General features: G+C 34.6%; 1 protein-coding gene across 1 annotated transcript; it reads right to left on the bottom strand.

Annotated features, from left to right (window-relative positions):
- Positions 1–11,391: 11,391 nt before the first annotated feature.
- Positions 11,392–16,088, bottom strand: LOC147404990 (hydroxyproline-rich glycoprotein family protein). Its single transcript, XM_086437790.1, has 2 exons — positions 15,821–16,088; positions 11,392–11,839 (listed from the first exon to the last, which is right to left on the bottom strand). The coding sequence occupies exons 1-2, from the start codon at positions 16,030–16,032 to the stop codon at positions 11,590–11,592; spliced, it is 462 nt and encodes a 153-aa protein (XP_086293916.1). The 5' UTR covers positions 16,033–16,088; the 3' UTR covers positions 11,392–11,589.
- Between the last annotated feature and the right edge of the window lie 6,578 nt (positions 16,089–22,666).

The following is a 22,666-nucleotide window of genomic DNA, read 5'->3' as shown; positions in this document are numbered from 1 at the left end:
TATCAAATAATTTGGTTCATCATGCCCTACAATTATTATTGCTTACTCAACAACTTACTAGGTTATTGCCTAATTGATTTTAGGCCCCCATGTTAGACTCACGTTTAGGATTACCCAATAGGCCTACACGTTTTTAAGTATTTTAAAATAATTGGATTCTTAATTAAAGTTGTCAATAATTAAGAAAACACCCAAGTTGTTGGAATTGGAAAGGAATCCTCATCATGATTTAATAGGAAACCTCAATGGTAAGGAATCCTCCTAATTAAAAGAGGAACTCTAGGCCCTCTACTCTTTTCTATATTACCATGGATCAACACCTCTATTAGGCATGTTCAACAAGCCAAATCTTGGATATACACTCTAAGGTTGTTGGCACTAAATCAATTAAGAAAAGTAAACAATTGGTCAATCCAAGTGATAGAGAAAGAAAAGAAGGTGAGTCTAGTAATCAAAAAGTGAAGAACCACAAAAGGGGATTTCATATTATTGCATAGTTCAATATCACGTTGATCACGGCTTCAATGGCACAACGTAGGCTTCCAAAACTTATGTGATTAATTGAACAAACATGATAATTAGGATCTTGAGATATATGTTTTTATTCAAAACAATTGGATTATTGAATGTTGAATGAATTTTTTTTTGTGAATAAAGAAAGGGTGAATTACTATTTCCTGAGCTGAAAATGAGTTCTTTACGATTTCGGCTCACTGTTCATTTTAATTGCCAAAATGTGAACAATCACGTTTTCATCACACACAAAAATCAAGACAAAGTGACAATTTCGCAGGTTTAAAGTGAAATTGTCACTTTAAACCTGCGAAATAGTCACTTTAAAAACCTTTGAGATCGTTATCGTTCACATTTTGGTAATTAAAATGAATAATGAGCCAAAATCATAAATTCGTCAAAAGTTGATCTCTCTTTCATAAATATCTCATAATGAAATATATAACATGTGATACCAGAGCGTAGGTTATAGAATCAATATATCTTGGAATTTATGGTTAAAACATTATGTCCTCTTGCTTGTTTTGATATTGATAGTTATGCATAACGATTTGATCAATTTTAAATTTGCTAAATTCGCCTTAAAATTACCAATTTCATTTTCAAGTTAATCCCATAATTGTTCATCAATTGTTATAACCCCAACCTAAAATTTTCAAAATTTTGAATCAAAAACCTAACTCGTGATTTTCAGATTTCTTGGGTATAAATCCCAACTCGCATTTTTAGTTCTTGTTAATAAAACCCAATTCAATATTTCAGATTTTTCGAATGAAAACCCAACTCACAATTTCAGATTTTTGGATCGAAAACCCAACGTGCAATTTTCAGATTTTTGGATTGAAAACCTAAATCATGATTTCAGATTTCTTGAATGAAAACCCAACTCACGGTTTTGGATATTTAGATCAAAACCCCAACTCAAGATTTTCAGAATTCTTGGGCATAATCAAACTGCATGTTTCAAGTTCTTTTGGTAAGATCACAATTTATAATTCCTTAAGTAATAAATTAATAAAGGTTCTTGTTAAATCCTTGATCAATTGTCAAATGAATATAATAATTATGTTTTGACCATATATCTTGTTCACAATCATTGTTGATATAATATGTTTTGATCATGTTTAGAACATCAATAACAAGAAATTTCTTGACTTTGGGTTAACACACAGTTGTTTAGAACTAAATTGGGTTGATACATTAAGGCATGTTTTGTATGATATTGTTAAACCACTTTTATGAAATAAAATGGTTGAAATTTCAAATGAAAGATTAGTGAATATTATTGGTTAATTAATATGCATAATCTTTTATTGATTTGGCAAGCGTCAAAGTGTCCTAGATTAGTAGAATACTATGTGATATCAGATTACATTAAAAACTAATTATGAAGGTGACATTAATAACGATGATATCCAATGCAAAGATATCCACATTGGCATATTCAATTAGGAGAATGGGGCTAGCCCAAGAGAGAGTCACATTCAAATAATTGAAATATGGGTGAGGTAATAAATTTACATGACTTTAATAGATTTAGGATTAGATACTCAAAGGTAACAAAATTAACTGAATAAACTGTAGACACCTCAATTTGATCGAATAAGCTCGAGAGATCACTCAAATCCAGTGGAGAGGACCAAATTAAAAGGATTTTGATCAATCAAGTGGGACCCACTTAAGCCACCAAAACCAATCAAGGAAAGATAATATATATGTTTTTGCCTAGCCATTTTTCACCAAACAGCCAAGCCAATGTTGCTCTGACTTTTTTGTGTGTAATGCACATGGTTAAATTACACTATCCCTTCTTCAAGCACATCCAAGGTTAATTTCTTCTGGCTGTTTCTTGCATAAAGTCAAGTCAGTTAGATAGTTATTTAGTTCATGTGTGCACGAGATCTTTATCAGCAAATGACCTCACAAGCCCACTTAAGTTGGATTTTCCCTTAACTAACTCCCTCTTAAATTCTCTAAGTACCCATGCCTTAACCCTCATAATTTTTTCTCACCAAGGCCTTTTAGTAATCTCCATGTTCTCCTAATCTTGACCCAAGACCTTTCTTGATCTCAATTTAAGGTGAATTACCCCATCTAACCATAATTTGTTGAGACTCATTAGAGGTGATTCACCTTTATACCCTTCTAACATTTTTTAAGAATCAAAGAAATTCCTTGGCATTCAAAATAAAATGACCCAAGCCTAGATCCTATGACCATCCTATCCAACCTAGAGAATTATATAGAACTTGTGCTTAATGAACCATCTAGGTTAAATGATCAAATTATTCAAGAATCCATCATCTATTTACTTGCCACTTAGCCTAATTCACTTTAAGTTGACTCAAAATCAAGGCCTTAAAACTCTATTGACCCTCCCTTAAGAATTTTTTAAAACTTGTTGTCTTTTACAATCCTTCCCTTTGATCATCATGATTGCTAGGACTCATAAAAGTGTACTTGAAAATAAGAGAATAGTAAAAGTAATTGATTACTAAGCCCTAATTAGGCTTTAAAGGTGATTACATAATCTAATAAATGAAAAGACTAAAAAAGATAAAAAGACCTATAAAACTAATAAAATAGAGTTATTCAACACCTCCCTTCAAGTTGGTGCATGGATGTCAACAACGCCCAACCTAGACAAGACACCTTCAAAGGCGATTTTGCCAACACCTTTAGTAAGAATATCAACAAGTTACTAAGATACAAGAACAAAGGGGGTATAAATATACCCAAAAACAATCTTCTCTCTAATAAAATGTCGATCAATTTCGATATGTTTTATTCTGTCATGTTGAATCGGATTTGCTACTATATTAATAGTTGATTTATTATCACAATATAACGAAAAATGGGTTATCATGAGAAGATACTAATCAACTAGTAAGACCTTGATCCACAACAACTCACACACTCCAAATGTCATAGCTCTGTACTCTAACTCAGTACTTGATCGAAAAGTCATATCATGTTTCTTATTGCGCCAAATTATCAAGTTGTCACCAACTTTACTACAGTACCCAGAAGTGGACCGTTTATTAGTAATTGAACCAACATAATTTGCATCTGTCCATGCCTCAACGCAAAAATGACCATGATTACTAAATAAAATATCTCGATCAAAATATCCCTTAAGATATCTAAGAATATAGAGACAAGTAGTAATATGAAATGTGTGAGGAGAGTGCATAAATTGACTTACAACACTAACAACATAGGCAATGTAGGGACGAGTCATAGACAAGTATATCAATTTTCCACAAGACACTGATACTGACTAATATCCGTCAAACACTCCCCCTTAAAATTAGTCAACCCGTGATTCTACTCAATAAGAGTATCGGTGGTACGAGAACCAAGCAAACCAGAATCACTGAGTAAATGAATGACATATTTGTGTTGAGAGAAAAAAATACCAAAATGAAACCACACAACCTCAATGCCCAAAAAATAGTAAAGATGCCTAAGGTCCTTAATCTCAAATTGACGTCCTAAGTAGGATTTTACCTTGGTAATGCTGTCACAATCATCTCTAGTAAGGATAATATTATCCACATAAACAATCAAAGTGAGAATTTTGCCCTAGGAGTGACGCAAGAAAATGGTATGATCAACAAAACGCTTATGAGAACTATGGTAACAGATGGTGATGACATAATAAATATGTTCATATCTTTGATGTTCGGATTGGGAGACTGTAGGTACCACCTACCTTTACCTGGGAGATAATAATCATGATTATTAAATCTTTATTCCAAAAACTTAGGGTATGCCAAAAAATCATGTTCCTCCTAAAAACAAATAAAAATTTGACTAAGGATCTAAATGATTTCATAGATATGAGTGTTTTGATATGATTAGATCTGAATTTTTTTCACCATTTTTTTTCTTTCTCCTTGGATTCAAGTAGATATTCTACGGTGAGATTTTGAGAAGTTATGGTTTGTTTAATCTGATTATAAAAATGAGGGAAAATTTTGACTGAATTTTTAAACAAAATGGAAACTATTCTGACCGAATTTGAAAAAGTCTCTAGCAAGAAAAGGAAGAGATTTGCAAATGATGAGACTCCGTGGTCAAAAAAGTCAATATTCTTTGACTTACCATATTGGAAAGAACTTCCTATTCGCCATAATATAGATGTGATGCATGTTGAAAGAATGTGGTAGAAAACCTCCTTGCAATAATAATGAAAACTAAAGATAAGACTAAGGATGGTTGTAAAGCCCGGTTAGATTTGAAAGAAATGAAGATAAAGAAAAATTTATGGTGTGTGAACATCAATGGCAAAGAGGAATTACTCAAAGCTTTGTACGATTTGTCCTATCAGAAAAAAGATTTAATCTGTAAAACTCTGTATAATTTGAAAGTTCCTGCAGGTATAGTTCAAATTGGAAACACAATGTGAACTTACAAGAGCTTCAGTTGAAAAATCTAAAGTCACATGATTATCACATCCTTATGCAACAACTACTTCCGGTGTTGTTAATGCATGCATTCAAAACACAGAAGCCGAAACCATTACGTGCTGCTATTCTACAATTATCATTATTTTTCAACGTCTTGTGCTTGAAAAAAGTCAATTGTATGGAGTTGCAGAGTATTAAAGAAGGTGTTGTAGAAACCATTTGTGTGTTTGAAAAATACTTTTCCCCTGCATTTTTTGTTTCTATGATACACGTTGTTGTGCACTTAGCAGAAGAAGCTCTAATGTGTGGACCTGTCAGATACCGATGGATGTATCCTTTTGAACGGTAATTCGATAATATAATTTATGATTTATTTTAATTTATTTATTTAAAAAAAATACTTCCTGATATGTGACACATGTATCAGGATGATGAGGAGTTTTAAACGGTATGTTGTTAATCATACATATCCAAAAGGCTCTATTTCAAAATGTTATCTCCTAGAAGAAGCAATGATATATTCTATGCATAATATGCCGAAAAGTATAAGTATTTTAGAAAGTCATAAGAAAGGACGTGGAAGATTCATGGATAATGATAGTGAGCGTGCCTACCTTATCGATAAAAATGGAAAGATGTATTCTATGCAATATGTCACAGAATGGGTCTCGTGATTCAAACTCTGATGCTTCCGAGTTACATGATTCATTGCATGGCCGTTTAACTTCTCGACCTGAATTATAGGGACATAGGCCTACATCTTCCCAATCGATAGATGCATCATCTTCTTCGACACTAACCACAATCGCGTTTCTTCTTCATCTTCTTGTCTACGACGTCATTTGAGCTTCAATGGGCATGGACAATGCATCGGTGAGAATTCAGTTGCATTAGCTAGACTTATAGGTCGTTTTGCATTTGATCTCATTTGGCATTTGATCTAGGTAATTGTTATTTATTTATAATATTTTTATTAATGTTGACTTTTATTTACTATATCTTTGTTGTTTAATTTGATCAATTTGTTTATTCTCTTAAATAGGATCACTTTGAAATCACTGATGATCATCGGGATTTCTGTTTGCAAAAAGCTGGTAATGCTTGGAGGAATTGGAAGTGCCGATTAGGAAAGAAATATCGTACATCTGGTACTACAAATGCTGAGTGCAAGATGAATAACCCTAAAAGATGGGTGAAACAAGAGGATTAGGAGATGTTTGTTGACTTAAAGTCATCACCCGAGGAAAAGGAAAAGAGCTTGAAATATGTAAATCTACGTGGCAAAATGAAAGCCCCACACAATACTGGTAGAAAGGGTATAGCGAATAGGGCTGAGGAGTTGATAAGTTTTACATTATAATTAAATGTGGGTAGATACTTGATTATTTTTTATAGATATTTCATATATGATTTCTATTTTATAGAGAAAAACAAGATCAGATGGTAGCCAACCGAGCAGAACAGAGTTGTACATCTCTAGTCATACTGGGCCTGGTGGTACTGCTTTGACACCCGAATTGAGCAATACCATTGTGAGTGGTCACGAATTTATTTTATTTTTTATTAAACAAAAGATTAATTTTTAATAAGTTTTTTATTTTATAATTTTTAATTAAGGAATTGATTAGTTTGGATCCCACATTTGGAACAAACGATTTAGATAATGATGCAGTTGCAAAGGTATATTCATGTTATTTCGTTCATTTTTATTTTTATTTTACATACATGATCTTATTCTAATAAGATTAATATTTATTTCATAGGTATGTGGGAAAGATAGAAAAGGGCGAGTGAGAGGCTTGGGTGGGGGAATATCAAAAACAGTTATGCAGTACATGGTTCCAAAACAAATTGAGATACAAAAGTTGGAAGGTCATGTATTCAATATGAGTCAGCAACTTCAGAATTTGACAGAGAAGTTAAACTCAGTGCCGTAGTCATCTACCAAGTTCTCTTCACAGTATGACGTTGGAAGTTCTTTTGAGGTATTGATCTACATTTTGTTAAAATTATATTTTTCTAATTATCTTGTATAGAATATTAATACTCTTAATTGTTTGTAGGGGATAACATCATCACACTTTCCTGCCCCACGTGGTCAGAGGTGCAATTTGTACAACCTCCATTTAACTAAAATCTATGCCCATGGGATACTTGTTCGTGTAGAGGTATTGTCCCTGGATTACTATCATGTCCTTATTGATGAGATTTTTAACATGTCTGCACAACTATAGGATAAGGATGTGGTTGAGGGGATGACGTTTGCGAACATTGACATAGGCTCCATCATAAGGTGGCCTTGTATGATGACAGACATCATATCATGATTCCTTTATGTCTTTTGGGCTTCTATTGTCTTTTGATTTGTCTTTGGATTTGTACTACATATTCTAGTGGTGATTTACTTGATACTATAGCTCTTATTGATTCATTTGGCATAGGCTCCATCATTAGGTGGTCTCGTATGATGACATATATCATATCATGATCCACTCCTGTCTTTTGGACTTGTATTACATTTCTATTGTCTTTGGATATGTACTACATATGCATTTCTATATTACATATTACAATGGTAAACTTACTTGATACTAGTTTTTATTGACTCATTTATTGTCTTCTAGGACTTTCACATTATTTAAAATTATTTAATTAGTAACTAATAGTTTTTTCCTTTGAGGTAAACTTTTTTAACTCCGCCAATGAAAAAATTAAACCTTTTACATTGCTGGTCCCAAGCCCGGTAAAGGAGGAGGGAAAAGGATGATCCTCAAACACTTAAGCCAGTGGTTGCTTGAGTTAGCGGAACTTGTGCACGGCTCTGCAAGTCAGAAGTGCAATTTGATCATGCTGTGAGTTATTACCCTAATACCTAGGACTATTCCCTTTAAATCGACCACTCTTTTAATCGTAGCATTGTTTAAACCAGGGTGCCAAAAGTGGTGGTGAGATGGAGTCTGCACAAGCAAAGAATGAAGCATTAAGAGAAGCAGGAGTTGTTGTTCCCACATCATTTGAAGCATTTGAGGCCACTGATGTTCCCACATCATTTGATCATTTGAGCCCCTTAAGTGGATGTGGTGAGTAATTATTAACTTAAGTGGATGAGGTGAGTAATTATTAACTTTAATATTCACGATTAGACAGCCTCGATATCTTTGGATCTAATCTAATGGTCAAAGGGTGAGAAGATACCATTTCTACCATTTTGGAATATTGTGGAATCTCTAATAATATATTTTTTGGGATTATTAATGTGGTTGTCATTTATTATTAGTTGAAGAAGGTGGGACATTGGCCCCATTCACTTGTTTCTCAAATAATGTGATTGCTTAAGTTGTTTTTACAAGTTAAATAAAGATTTTAAGCAATGGAATTGTCACCCAAGAATGTTAAAATACCTACTTGCAATTTTCAGTATAATAACATGTAGTGTTGCTTTATTTACATTTGAATTTCATTCAAATATGAATGATATTTTTTTGGTAACTTATTTTAGATTTTATTCAGAATTAAGGGATTGCAAGTAATTGAAATCCATTTAGTTAGCAATCAGGGTGTATTTTTTTTTATGTGAAATATATATATTTTTAATAACATTTTCATTTCAATCTTATAGACATTGATGTACCTTTTATGGACGATTTTTATTGATGATTTTGATATGCTTCTTTTTTACTTCTTAAAACAATTGAAGAATAGGATTATACTGCTTCAATGGTTAAGGAAACATGTTTCTCCTATTTTGTAAAGATTTTGCTATGTGCATGGTGTTATTTATTAAGATGCGCCTAAATCCTAATATTTGCTTGACCTGAAAACTAATACCCTCATTGATTAGAAACAAAACATAGATAGGAATAATGGAATAAAAAAACACTCCACACTATTAAATTTAGCTTTAATGGTGTAGTTGCTGGTGCACCTCTGGATTGAAAATTGTATATTGAGATTGTATGTATGTATTTGTTTTCGTTCAAGATAACAGAGATCGTTATACCAGAGATGCACGAGATGCGCACTACTCATATTGTTTCAATTGGTTATTAATCAATGTGTACACTGAACCCATATTGTCAGGAAGGGTAAGTTTCCTTGATTCCTAGACTCCAACTGTGGTTAGGAACTGTGCATCTTGTAACTAATGAGAGTCCTCACTTTATGATTTTGTGAAGTTAAAATGATACTATTAATTTGAGGGTTACAATCTTGCTTTATATTGATATGTTTTTCTTTTTTATTTCCTATTGTAGAAGAGGTGCTCATTTAACACCTAATACTCGCACAAATTTGGCACTATTTAAGTCATTCTCTGCATTTGACTATGTTGCAACCCAATGTCTTAGGTGAGGCAGAACCCAAATAGAAATTTGGATCATTATTTTGTTCTTATGTCATATGTTAGTGGCTTGTAAATAGATTTACAGATCATGCTTTTAGTTGAAGCTTCTGAATCCATGTTCAGAAATGAAGCATTTGGTGACTTGTGCTGATTTGGTACAGGAAAAGGATTATGCATTATTGACTAAATCCAAATCTGGTTGCATATTTGGTTATAGTTTCCCATTGAAAGTAAAACGTGGAGATGGTGGCAATGATGAAGGCCAAGCTGTTGAAATTACCATTTATGATTATTTTTCTCAACACCGTAAGATAGAATTGACAACTTCTGCATGCATGCCATGTCTTCGGAGGATTCGGAGGTTGCGTGGATAGATGGAGAAGTAACAGAAATCAAAGGAAACAATGCCACCATAGTTACCCAATATAGAAAAACAGTAAGATATATACATCATATACTGCTTTATTGTAAGTTATTTGTAGCTTCGACAGAATTTTCGATCTTAATAAGGAGGTTTACATGTATCTTAATTTTGGGTTATTTAGTTTAATTTGGGGCTTGTTTTTGATTTTTCTTTTGTTTTTTTCTTCTCTCTGATTTTTTTAATTATTATTTCGTTCATTGTAATTGGTGAATTAGAGGACCATGCTATTGTTGTTAAACCTCCAAATTTGACAGTCATACTCTATGGATTTTCTTTTGTTTTTTTTTTAAGTCCATTCTCCATAATTTGATAGTCCAGGGCCGTCTAGAAAAAAAAATTCTACAAGAGAATATTTGACGGGAGGATCCATCAAATTTCTCAAAATTTGACGGGCTAAGACCGTCAAATATGGGCCTTTTTCACATAGTGATCCTTTTCTAGTGAATAACATTTTCTCGACAATCATAAACATTCTTATTAAAAAAAAAAGGAATATAGCAGTCCATTATTATTTCAAAGATAGACAACAAATCAAAGGGAATTACATAATAATACAAATAGACCACAAACAAAGAAAAACTGTCCAATCAAACTCACATAGATAAATTTAACTAAACTGAAAATCAAAACCAAAGAAACCAGAATACATAGGTAAAAGGCCTTCTAATATGGACTAACTGGCATCATCAATGTATTCTAACCATATAAAACTAGAACATTTTATGGGCTAGTGGTTGAAGGGGGAGGGGAGAGGAAAGGGATTGAAGGAATCGTGGTTGGGATGGTTGGAATTGTGGGGAATGTCGTGGGTATGGTGGGAAAAGGATTTGCAGGCAGCGGAGGCAATGTGACCTTTGGAATGGTGGTCATTGTAGGCAATGTAGGGAGTGGAGGTAATGCAGATTTTGGCAAAGAAGGCAATTGGGAGCTTGGCAATGGTGGCAAGGTCGGCTTAGGCAATGTTGGAATAGTAGGCAAAGGTGGTAGTGCGGGCTTAGGGAGAGTGGGCACAACAGGCATGGTTGGCATGGCAGGTGGCACTGCTGCTTCAGAAGTGTCCAAGAGATGGCGGGCTGCCATGCTTAAATCGATGCATGACAACGTTAGGCATGATCTCCTCACCGTAAGTCCTATTTGGCAGTCAACGTTAGGGAGATAAGACAGAGCCAACGCCTTTGTCCTTTTTGGGTTTGAAGTTTTGAAATGGGCTGATTTTTTGTGAGGGCGATATCTATGGTGGGGAGATCATCCTCAAAAAAAAGAAAAATCCACCGTTGATTTTTTATTGTTAATTTGTTAACCACTTTTGATAGGGTTAGAAGATTTAGACTCGGCTGATTTTTTTTGTGGAGGATCCTCCTCACCACAGAGATCATCCTCAAAAAAAAAAAAAAAAAAATCAGCCCAATATGAAACTTCTAAGCCTTATTGGACAAATTTTGTCTCCGAACATTGTCTTGCCAATGTTGTTCGCCAAACAAGCATCCAATCTTTGTATCTGTAGGGGGTATGCCCTGTATATTAAACTATTTCTTATTTTTACATTTTAATTCTCTTGTTTGCTTAACGAAAATACAAGCGAACATTTTTTTTTCGAAGATCCTTTTGTAGTGAATAACATTTTCTTGACAATCATACACATTCTTATTTAGAAGAAAATTTTAAAAAGGAATATAGCAATCCATTATTATTTCAAAAGATAGACAACAAATAAAAGGGAATTACAAAATTATACAAATAAACCACAAACAAAGAAAAACTATCCAATCAAACTCACATAGATAAATTTAACTAAACTGAAAATCAAAACCAAAGAAACCAGAATACATAGGTAAAAGGCTTTCCAATATGAACTACTGGCACATCAATGTATTCTAACCATATATAACTTGAACATTTTATGGGCTAGTGGTTGAAGGGGGAGGGGAGAGGAAAGGGATTGAAGGATTTGTGGTTGGGATGGTTGGAATTGTGGGGAATGTCGTTGGTATGGTGGGCAAAGGATTTGCGGGCAGTGGAGGCAATGTGACCTTTGGAATGGTGGGCATGGTAGGCAAGGTAGGGAGTGGAGGTAATGCAGAGTTAGGCAAAGAAGGCAATTGGGTGCTTGGCAATGGTGGCAAGGTCGGCTTAGGCAATGTTGGAATGGTAGGCAAAGGTGGTAACGTGGGCTTAGGGAGAGTGGGCACAACAGGTATGGTTGGTGTGGGGGGTGGCGCTGCTGCCTCAGGAGTGTCCAAGAGATGGCGGGCTGCCATGTTTAAATTAATGCATGACAATGACAAAGTAACGAACAAAACTAAGATGACGCGATCACAAGAAGCCATGATTAGATGGAATCGATGATTTTTCTGTGTTTCGATGAAGGAAAGTAAAGAATGCAAGTTATGTTGGGGTGGAGGACTATGGCAGTTTCTTGGGATTTTATAGATGGAGGTTTTGGACGGGATATAGGATTTAGTTAGTAAGGTTGGTGAATTAGTCTTCATATGCAGTTGGTGCTAGCGAGAAAGGTCTTAAAGTGATAGTGTTTTGTTAGTTCACCATCCCAACAATATTCTTTCCCTAAATTGTCAAATAGTTGTGTTTGGGTAACTAGTTGAGTTGCCTAAGTGGGTGAGACCTTTCTAAACAATAAGGGAGATAACCTATATTTTGAGTTTGCACTGTTTTCCCATAACAATAACACCTTCCCAAGATGTGTTTTAATTCCTTATTGGTGCCATACAAATTGGGAAGTTCTAAGAAAATATTGGTGTGGCAATAGAAGCTCTCTTGTTTTAAAGTTTTAATAATAATTCAAGATGGTTACACATCTTTGATTTCAAAAGTTGTGGCTATTGTTTACCATTAATATGAGTATTGCTGATGAAAATCTAATGCAGAATTTCGTGTTTACACAGTTGCAATCTTGTGTTTTTTCATAGATCTTTCATAAGTCATTCAAAGTCTGTAAACAATTCCCTTTTAAATATTTATTATTTTTAGTATTATTATTAATGATAGGGTGTCCATATCATAGGCCCGACTAGGGGGCAAGGCAATTGGCCTCTTAGAGCATCATATCTTGTCTAAATCCCCTGGGTACATGCAATACTCTACAAATCACATATACCAAGAAACACAATGTGAAAAAGCCCAAATTTGATGGCTTTGGGCCGTCAAATTTCATAAAATTCAATGGATCAAGAGGTCAAATTGGTGTCAAAATTTTCATTGTCAAATTGTTTTTGACGGATTGAAATTGTTAAATTAATGAAGGATGGGAGAAATTCGATAGCTCTAAGCCGTCAAATCTAGGAACATCAAGAATTTCGACGGTCCTAGATTATCAAAATTCAGTTTCTAAAATTCGTGGGCCTTGACCTGTCAAAATTTCCAATTTTCACGTAGTGAAAGCTAGGAAAAATCCCTGTGTGTAGCCAACATGGAGGCTTGAACTCAAGACTTCTCCCTTTTTGGAAGGAGGCCTTAACCATTATGCCCAACACTCGTTGGCCGAATTGTATAGGTAGAAGTCGAATTGGATCCAGACTTTACATATGTTTGAATCCAAAAGTAGTATAGCGCCTAAGTAATGTAGTATCTGACACTACCTAGCTGTGTGGTACCTAGGTGTTTATCAACTCTACTCAACATAGCATAGTTAAATGTCTACCCGTCCTTAGGTAAGGAGGGGCAAACCAGTGTAGAATAATAGGATAAATAGTCATATTATAAATTGGGAGGATATCTCGAGAATCTTGAAGTGATTGACCGCGTCAATAGCATTCTTTCTTAAAAGGATAATTTCCTATTAATATATGCCCATGGGGCTGTTAAAGAAAGAGGTGGACCTATAAATAGAAAGGAGACTTGAGAGAATGAACTTTGAGAAGGAATTAACATAACTCTTATCTATTACTTTCAACAATTTCAAAATTGCTTTCTAATGGTATTTCCAAACAATAACTTTCAAAATTTGTGTTATAAAAATAATATATTTTTATTTATTTAAAATATTTACAAATTTCCACATAGGAATGGAAAAATTAACAAAAAAAATCGTACAATTATATAATATATGTGCCTTATGTTAAGGGATTGAATTAGAGAGAGAGGTTGTAATTTTTTCAGCAGGTTTTAATCGGTTAACCATTAATTCAAAGAATTTTACAAATATTTGGTAAATTTCAATTTTGCTTACTATGGTTTCAGATGGTGATGCCATAATAAATATTGTTCCTATCTATCTTATTTATTTATTTATTTATTTATTTTTTAATTTTTTCTGATACAGTGGTATTCCTGTGGACAGCGGGCCTTGGAACTGTATATGGGCTCGTGCTCAGTACATAGACCATTAGGCCTTATCCGACATACTAGTCCTCTAGATGATTGGGTGATAACAATCATTATCATGAAATCTTTATCCCAAAGACTTGGGGTATGCCAACAAATCATGTTCCTCCTATCAATTTTATCCAGAGTCGTGTCTCGTCTTTTATCGTTGAAAGTGTGTATGTTGGAAGACCTACATTCTTTTGGGTCTTCCTAGCACTCTTTTTGTACATTTAAATTAAATTATGAGTGTTGATTTTCTAACTCGATATGACATAATAACTCAAAAACTCACTGATGTGGCATTGCAAGAATTGTAGATTTTTCCCTTAGGATACACAACTACAGTTGTGTATGCAATTGTCTATCTGGAGAGGAAAATCTACCGTTCTTGCACATGCCATGTTGTTGAGTTATTCTGTTAGAGTTGAGTTAGAAAATCATTAAACTTAAATTATATATCTTCATTGAGTTGATTTCGGACTTTGGACTTATAAATTGATGAATATACTAGATTTAGAAAGAACTTTTGATTAAAAAAAATTCCATTCTTAGTGAATTTTCTTTCTATTTTTCAATTACTTGGTATTCTGTATGAATCATCTAGTTTTTTATGTGCAATTATTCGGTATTCTTTTGAGACTCAACAAATCAATTGAGAGATTTTTCTTTGCGTTGCATCATTAGGAGGCCTTGGTATAAACCTTGAGAACAAGGTATTTCTAAGGGGGTGGGGTGATATGATCATACGACGTTGCAATCCATGTCACAATTGTAGAGTCCTTGGGCTGTTTTTTGTGGGGATGATCTACTCACTATAGAGTCCCATTTGGCAGACAATGTTAAGGAGACGACACGGTGCCAAAACGAAGAACGGGCTGATTTTTGTGAGGATGGTCTCTGTGGTGAGGAGATTATACTCACAAAAATTTAGCCCAATCTGAAACTTCTAACCCTATCAAAAGTGGTTTAGAAATGTGTCAATTTTTTACAGTTAATTTGTAAACCACTTTTGATAGAGTTAGAAGTTTCAGAATGTGCTGCTTTTTTGTGAGAATGATCTCCTCGTCATAGAAATCATCCCCACAAAAAATCAGTCCAATCTGAAACTTTTAAGTCATATAGGACAAATTTTGTCTCCCAACATTGTCTCGCTAACGTTGTCTGCCAAACAAGCATCCAATCTTTGTATCTGTAGGGGGGTATGCACTGTATCTTAACTATTTCTTTATTTTTACATTTTAATTCTCTTGTTTGCTTAGCAAAAATACCAGTAAACATTTTTCTTCTGAAGATCCTTTTGTAGTGAATAACATTTTCTTGACAATCATAAACATTCTTATTTAGAAGAAAATTTTAAATAGGAATATAACAGTCCATTATTATTTCAAAAGATAGACAACAAATCAAAGGGAATTACATAATCATACAAATAGACCACAAACAAAGAAAAACTATCCAATCAAACTCACATAGATAAATTTAACTAAACTGAAATCAAAACCAAAGAAACCAGAATACATAGGTAAAAGGCCTTCCAATATGAACTACTGGCACATCAATGTATTCTAACCATATGTAACTTGAACATTTTATGGGCTAGTGGTTGAAGGGGGAGGGGAGAGGAAAGGGATTGAAGGAATTGTGGTTGGGATGGTTGGAATTGTGGGGAATGTCGTCGGTATGGTGGGCAAAGGATTTACGGGCAGTGGAGGCAATGTGACCTTTGGAATGGTGGGCATGGTAGGCAAGGTAGGGAGTGGAGGTAATGCAGAGTTAGGCAAAGAAGGCAATTGGGTGCTTGGCAATGGTGGCAAGGTCGGCTTAGGCAATGTTGGAATGGTAGGCAAAGGTGGTAACGTGGGCTTAGGGAGAGTGGGCACAACAGGTATGGTTGGTGTGGGAGGTGGCGCTGCTGCTTCAGGAGTTTCCAAGAGATGGCGGGCTGCCATGTTTAAATTGATGCATGACAATGACAAAGTAACGAGCAAAACTAAGATGACGCGATCACAAGAAGCCATGATTAGATGGAATCGGTGATTTTTCTGTGTTTCGATGAACGAAAGTAAAGAATGCAAGTTATGTTGGGGTGGAGGACTATGGCAGTTTCTTGGGATTTTATAGATGGAGGTTTTGGAATGGATATGGGATTTAGGTACTAAGGTTGGTGAATTAGTCTTCATATGCAGTTGGTGCTAGCAAAAAAGGCCTTAAAGTGATAGGGTTTTGTTAGTTCACCATCCCAACAATATTCTCCCCCTAAATTGTCAAATAGTTGTGTTTGGGTAACTAGTTGAGTTGCGTAAGTGGGTGAAACATATCTAAACAGTAAGGGAGATAACCTATATTTTGAGTTTGTTAACATTGTTTTCCCATATCAATAATTAAGACCATCCCAAGACGTGTTTTAATTCCTTATTGGTGCCATACAAATTGGGAAGTTCTAAGAAAATATTGAGTTGCGTAAGTGGGTGAGACATATCTAAACAATAAGGGTGATAACCTATATTTTGAGTTTGCTAACATCTTTTTCCCATAACAATAAGACCATCGCAAGATGTGTTTTAATTCCTTATTGGTGCCATACAAATTGGGAAGTTCTAAGAAAATATTGGTGTGGTGTGGCAATAGAAGCTCTCTTTTTTAAACTTTTAATAATAATTCAAGACCATTGCACATGTTTGTTTTCAATAATTGTGGCTATTGTTTACCATTAATATGAGTATTGCTGATGAAAATCTAATGCAGAATTTCGTGTTTACATGGTTGCAATGTTGTGTTTTTTCATAGATCATTTTCATAACTCATTAAAAGTGTGTAACCAATTCCCTTTTAAATATGTATTATTATTATTAATGATACGGTGTCAGAACCGTAGGCCTGACTGGGGGGCAAGGCAATTGTCCTCTTAGAGCACCAATTCTTACCTAAATCCCAAGGGTACATGCAATACTCTACAAACCACACATACCATGAAAGTCAGGAAAAATATGTGTTTGTGGCTAACATGGGTTCTTGTACTCAAGACTTCTCCCTTTTTTGAGGGAAGCCTTGGCCATTATGCCCAACACTCGTTGGTTGAATTGTATAGGTAATGGTCGAATTGGATCCCGATTTTACATATGTTTGAATCCAAGAGTAGTATAGCGGCTAAGTAATGTAGTATCTGGCACTAGCCAGATTTGTGGTACTTAAGTAGTTCATCAACTTTGCTCAACATAGCATAGTTGAGTGTCTGCCCATCCTTAGGTCGGGAGGGATAGACCAGGGGAGGATAATAAGATAAAACAGTCATATTATAAATTGGGAGGATATCTCGAGAATATTGGAGTGATAGACCGCGTCAATAACATTCTTTCTTAAAGGGATAATTTCCTATTATGTAGGTATTTTCTGTTAATGAACCCATGGATCCAGAAGAAGGATAAATCTAAAATCCTCTTAATAAGAAAAAAGGGTGACGTGACAATGGGGGCTGTTTGGGAAAGAGGAGGACCTATAAATAGAAAGGAGACTTCGAGAGAATGAGCTTTGGGAAGGAATTAACATAACTCTTATCTATTGTTTTCAACAATTTGAAATCTAATTATGCGTCAGAGGGTGTTTGGCAAGTTTCACACTGGTGCCGCAACGTATTCATGGAGGTATAGAGCTTATCACCAAAGAGATTTGAGTTGTCCACACCAAGCCAAGAAATTTACCCGTACAATTATTATTATTATTATTACTTTTTTATTAGGCTTAATTGTTCAACCCAATTGAATTCGAAAAGCTTCATTTCAAAATTTGCTTTCTAATGGCATTTCTAAACAATAACTTTAAAACTTGACTTGACTCAATTATATTTTGAGGTGACTCGTTCTCGAAAACTTGATGGAACTAAGTCACCTAGTCAACTTCGTGAATGTTGAGTCAATTCATTAAACCCAGTCATGTTAGTTCAAAAATGCATCAAGTCCGAATAGAAACTTGACCAAGTTATTTTGTTATATATATTATTTGTGGGTATAAAATAAAATATTTTTATTTATTTTTAAATGTTTATAAATTTACGCATAGGAATGGAAAAATAAACAAAAAAAAAAAATCAAACAATTATATAATATATGTGCCTTATGTAACCCGAAGGGATTTTCGAGTCAAAGGATTGAATTAGAGGAGAGAGAGAGAGGTTGGACATCTACTTTGTTGCATCCAAATAAATAAATAAAATTTTGAGGGTGAGGGTAGGGTAGAAATTTAGAATTTTATCATATCATGTTATTAATTCGTTAATCATCGCTTGAATCGTTAATTTGACAGTTTAATCGGTTAACCCTTAAGTCAAAGAATTTTACAAATATTTGGTAAATTTCAGTTATGTTTACTATGGTGACAGATAGTGATGCCATAATAAATATTGTTCCTATCATTCTTTCTTTTCTTTTTCTTTTTTTCTTTATGGATACAGTGGTATTCCTGTAGAGAGCGGGCCCTGGTACTGTATATGGGCTTGTGCCCAATACCAAGACCATTAGGCCTTATCCGACGTACTAGTCCACTGGGTGATTGGGAGACTGTCGGCGCCAATTACCTTTGCTAGGGTGATAATAATTATGATCATTAAGTCTTTATCCCAAAGACTTGGGGTATGCCAACAAATCATGTTCCTCCTATCAATTTTATCCAAGGTCATGTCTCGTCTTTTATCGTTGGTAGTGTGTATGTTGGAAGACCCACATTCTTTTGGGTCTTCCTCGCACTCTTTTAGGACATTTAAATTAAATTATGAGTGTTGATTTTCTAACTCAATCAGACAGAATAACTCAAAAACTCATTGATGTGGCATTGCAAGAATTGTAGATTTTTCCCTCAAGATATACAACTACAGTTGTGTATCCCCACAATGTGAAAAAAAAAAAAAAAAAAAAACCCAAATTTGATGGTTTTGGGCCGTCAAATTTCATAAAATTCGACGGACCAAGAGGTTGAATTTTTCATTGTCAATTTTTTTTTTTCGACGGATCGAAACTGTCAAATTAATGAAGGATGGGAGAAATTCGACAGCTCTAAGCCATCAAATCTAAGAACATCAAGAATTTCGACGGTCCTAGGCAGTCAAAATTCAGTTTCTAAAATTCGTGGGCCTTGGCCCGTCAATTTTTTCTGTCGAATTTTACAGTTTTCACGTAGTGCCCGAGGGGGAAAATCTATTGTTCTTGCACATGCCACGTCGTTGAGTTATTCTGTTATAGTAGTTGTGTATCCCGAGGGGAAAAATCTACTGTTCTTGCACATGCAACTTCATTGAGTTATTCTATTAGAGTTGAGTTAGAAAATCATTACACTTAAATTATATATATCTTCATCGGGTTGTTGATTTGGGACTTTGAATTTAAAAATTGGTGAATATACTAAGTTTAGAAAGAACTTTTGATTAAAAAAAATTCATTCTTAGTGAATTATCTTTCTATTTTTCAATTGCTTGGTATTCTGTATGAATCATCTAATTTTTATGTGCAATTATTCGGTATTCTTTTGAGACTCAACGAATCAATTGAGATATTGTTCTTTGCCTTGCATCATTAGGAGACCTTGGCATAAACCTTAAGAATAAGGTTTTTCTAAGAAGGTGGAGTGATATGATCATGCCACGTCACAATTGTAGAGTCCTTCGGCTGTTTTTTGTGAGGATGATCTCCTCTTTATAGAGTCCCAATTGGTAGACAATGTTAAGGAGACAACACGGAGCCAACACACGGAATGGGCTGATTTTTGTGAGGATAATCTCTATGGTGAGGAGATCATACTCACAAAGAGATCATCCTCACAAAAATTTAGCCCAATATGAAATTCTAATCCCATCAAAAGTGGTTTGGAAATGTGGACCATCAATTTTTTACAGTTAATTTGTAAACCACTTTGATAGGGTTAAAAGTCTCAGAATGTGCTTATTTTTTGTGAGGAGGATCTCCTCACCATAGAAATCATCCTCACAAAAAATCAGTCCAATCTGAAACTTTTAAGCCATATAGAACAAATTTTGTCTCCCACCATTGTTTCACTAATGTTGTTTGTCGAACAAGCATCCAATCTTTGTATCTGTAGGGGGTATGCCCTGTATCTTAACGATTTCTTTATTTTTACATTTTAATTCTCTTGTTTGCTTAGCGAAAATACCAGCAAACATTTTTTTTCCCGAAGATCCTTTTGTAGTGAATAACATTTTCTTGACAATCATAAACATTTTTTTAGAAGAAAAATTTTAAAAAGGAATATAGCAGTCCATTATTATTTCAAAAGATAGACAACAAATCAAAGGGAATTACATAATCATAAAAATAGACCACAAACAAAGAAAAACTATCCAATCAAACTCACATAGATAAATTTAACTAAACTGAAAATCAAAACCAAAGAAACCAGAATACATAGGTAAAAGGCCTTCCAATATGGACTACTGGCATCATCAATGTATTCTAACCATATAAAACTTGAACATTTTATGGGCTAGTGGTTGAAGGGGGAGGGGGGAGAGGAAAGGGATCGAAGGAATTGTGGTTGGGATGGTTGGAATTGTGGGGAATGTCGTCGGTATGGTGGGCAAAGGATTTGCGGGCAGTGGAGGCAATGTGATCTTTGGAATGGCGGGGGGCATTGTAGGCAAGGTAGGGAGTGGAGGTAATGCAGAATTAGGCAAAGAAGGCAATTGGGTGCTTGCAATGGTGGCAAGGTCGGCTTAGGCAATGTTGGAATAGTAGGCAAAGGTGGTGGTAACGTGGGCTTAGGGAGAGTGGGCACAACAGGCATGGTTGGTGCGGGGGGTGGCGCTGCTGCCTCGGGAGTGTCCAAGAGATGGCGGGCTGCCATGTTTAAATTGATGCATGACAATGACAAAGTAACAAACAAAGCTAAGAGATGAAGTGATCACAAGAAGCCATGATTAGATGGGATTTAATAGGTGATCTTTCGGTGTTTCGATGAAGGAAAGTAAAGAATGGAATGTTGTGTGGGGTGGAGGACTATGGCAGTTTCTTGGGATTTTATAGATGGAGGTTTCGGAAGGGATATGGGATTTAGATAGTAAGGTTGGTGAATTAGTCTTCATATGCAGTTGGTGCTAGCAAGAAAGGTCTTAAAGTCATGGGGTTTTGTTAGTTCACCATCCCAACAATATTCTTTCCCTAAATTGTCAAATAGTTGTATTTAGGTAACTAGTTCAGTAGCGTAAGTGGGTGAGCCATATCCAAACAATTAGGGAGATAAGACACGTGGACACCTTATTTCACTATAGGAATGGGACATTCTTTTTTTTTTTAAGGGCTACTATTATGCCACACCATGCAACTTTTATCTCCAATAATATTAAACTGATTTAAAAAATAAATTTAAAAATAGAAAAAAAAAAATCACTCAAAATTCACTCAACTACATAAAACCATAGATAGTTTTCCTCGTGTAGCCCTACGAAAAAAATGGTTATGTGCAGATGCCATGTCAGTTGAGTGATTTTTGAGTGTCATTTTTTGGGTTAGCTTACCACAACTCTTTTATTTAAGAGCACCTTGCCCAAGATGTGTTTTAATTCCTTATCGTTTTCATACAAATTGGAAAGTTCAAGGAAAATTTTCGTGTGGCAATAGAAGCTTTGTTGCTTTAACGATAGAATCAGGATCTAGAAAAGTGTCCCATTCCTATAGAATAGGAATGGTAATTTGATAAAATATTTCTGAAATATTTTATCAAATTACCAAAAGAAATAGTTAAAATAATTATTTTAATATCGTAGGATCACTAAAAATCCAATTGCAAAGGTAGGAAATTTATAATTTCAAATCCATAGTATAATTTTCAATGAAATTTGTTTTATTTAAATTTTGATAATTAATTTCAAATTTATTATGATTTAAAATCAAAATTCATTTATCAAATTGTAGAATAATTCTTTTTTATATTTCATCTAATATTTAATATTGTAGAATAAAAAGAAAAATCAATTCAAAAATAATTGATTTCATAATAAATTTTGGTAGAGTATAATTTCAAAAACTATTAAGATACCTTATTTTGAAAGTATATTTTCATTGGATCACACACACCACACTCTCTCTCTCTCTCTCTCTCTCTCTCTTCTCTTCTCTCTCTCTTCTCTCTATCTCTATATATATATATGGGAAATGTTCAGCACCCTATAGTTTTACCCACATTTTAACAAATTTTTTGTCCTCCATGGGTTAGAAGTTTGAAATGGGTGATTTTGGTGAGGATGGGCTCTATGATTAGAAGATCATCCTCCCAAAAATCAGCCCATTCTGAAATTCTAGCCCCATGTTTACACGTTGAAAAATCGTGGACCGTCCATTTTTTGTAAATCATTTTTGATGGGGTTAGAAGTTTTGGAATGGAGCTGATTTTTGGTGAGGATGATCTCCTCACCATAGAGATCATCCTCACAAAAAATAGCCCATTCCAAAACTTCTGGCCCATGTAAGACAAAACACGTTTGTCAAATGTGGGTAAAGCTTAGGGTTGCTGGAAGGACCCCAAACATTATATCAGACACAAAGGGAGAGAGTTGGATCCTCAGAAAAATCATGAAACTGAACTAGTTCAAAGGAAGAATGAGGCCCCGGGGACAGAGAGATGACGGATGAGAGAGAAGGAGGATGTGAGGCG

Source organism: Akebia trifoliata, chromosome 4 (genome assembly GCF_017979445.1).
Source record: "Akebia trifoliata isolate Shusen 1 chromosome 4, ASM1797944v1, whole genome shotgun sequence".
Classification (NCBI taxonomy): Eukaryota; Viridiplantae; Streptophyta; class Magnoliopsida; order Ranunculales; family Lardizabalaceae; genus Akebia; species Akebia trifoliata.
The sequence above is the reverse complement of the archived record's forward strand: the minus strand, read 5'-3'. Positions and strand labels throughout refer to the sequence as shown.

Bases quoted from the DNA above. Each gene is read 5' to 3' on its own strand.
- LOC147404990 (XM_086437790.1), bottom strand. From the start codon at position 16,032: ATGGCTTCTTGTGATCGCGTCATCTTAGTTTTGCTCGTTACTTTGTCA. The intron at 11,840-15,820 runs ATTGCCAAGCAC...ACCTTTGCCTAC, and splicing joins CCTAAGCCGACCTTGCCACC to CATTCCAACATTGCCTAAGC.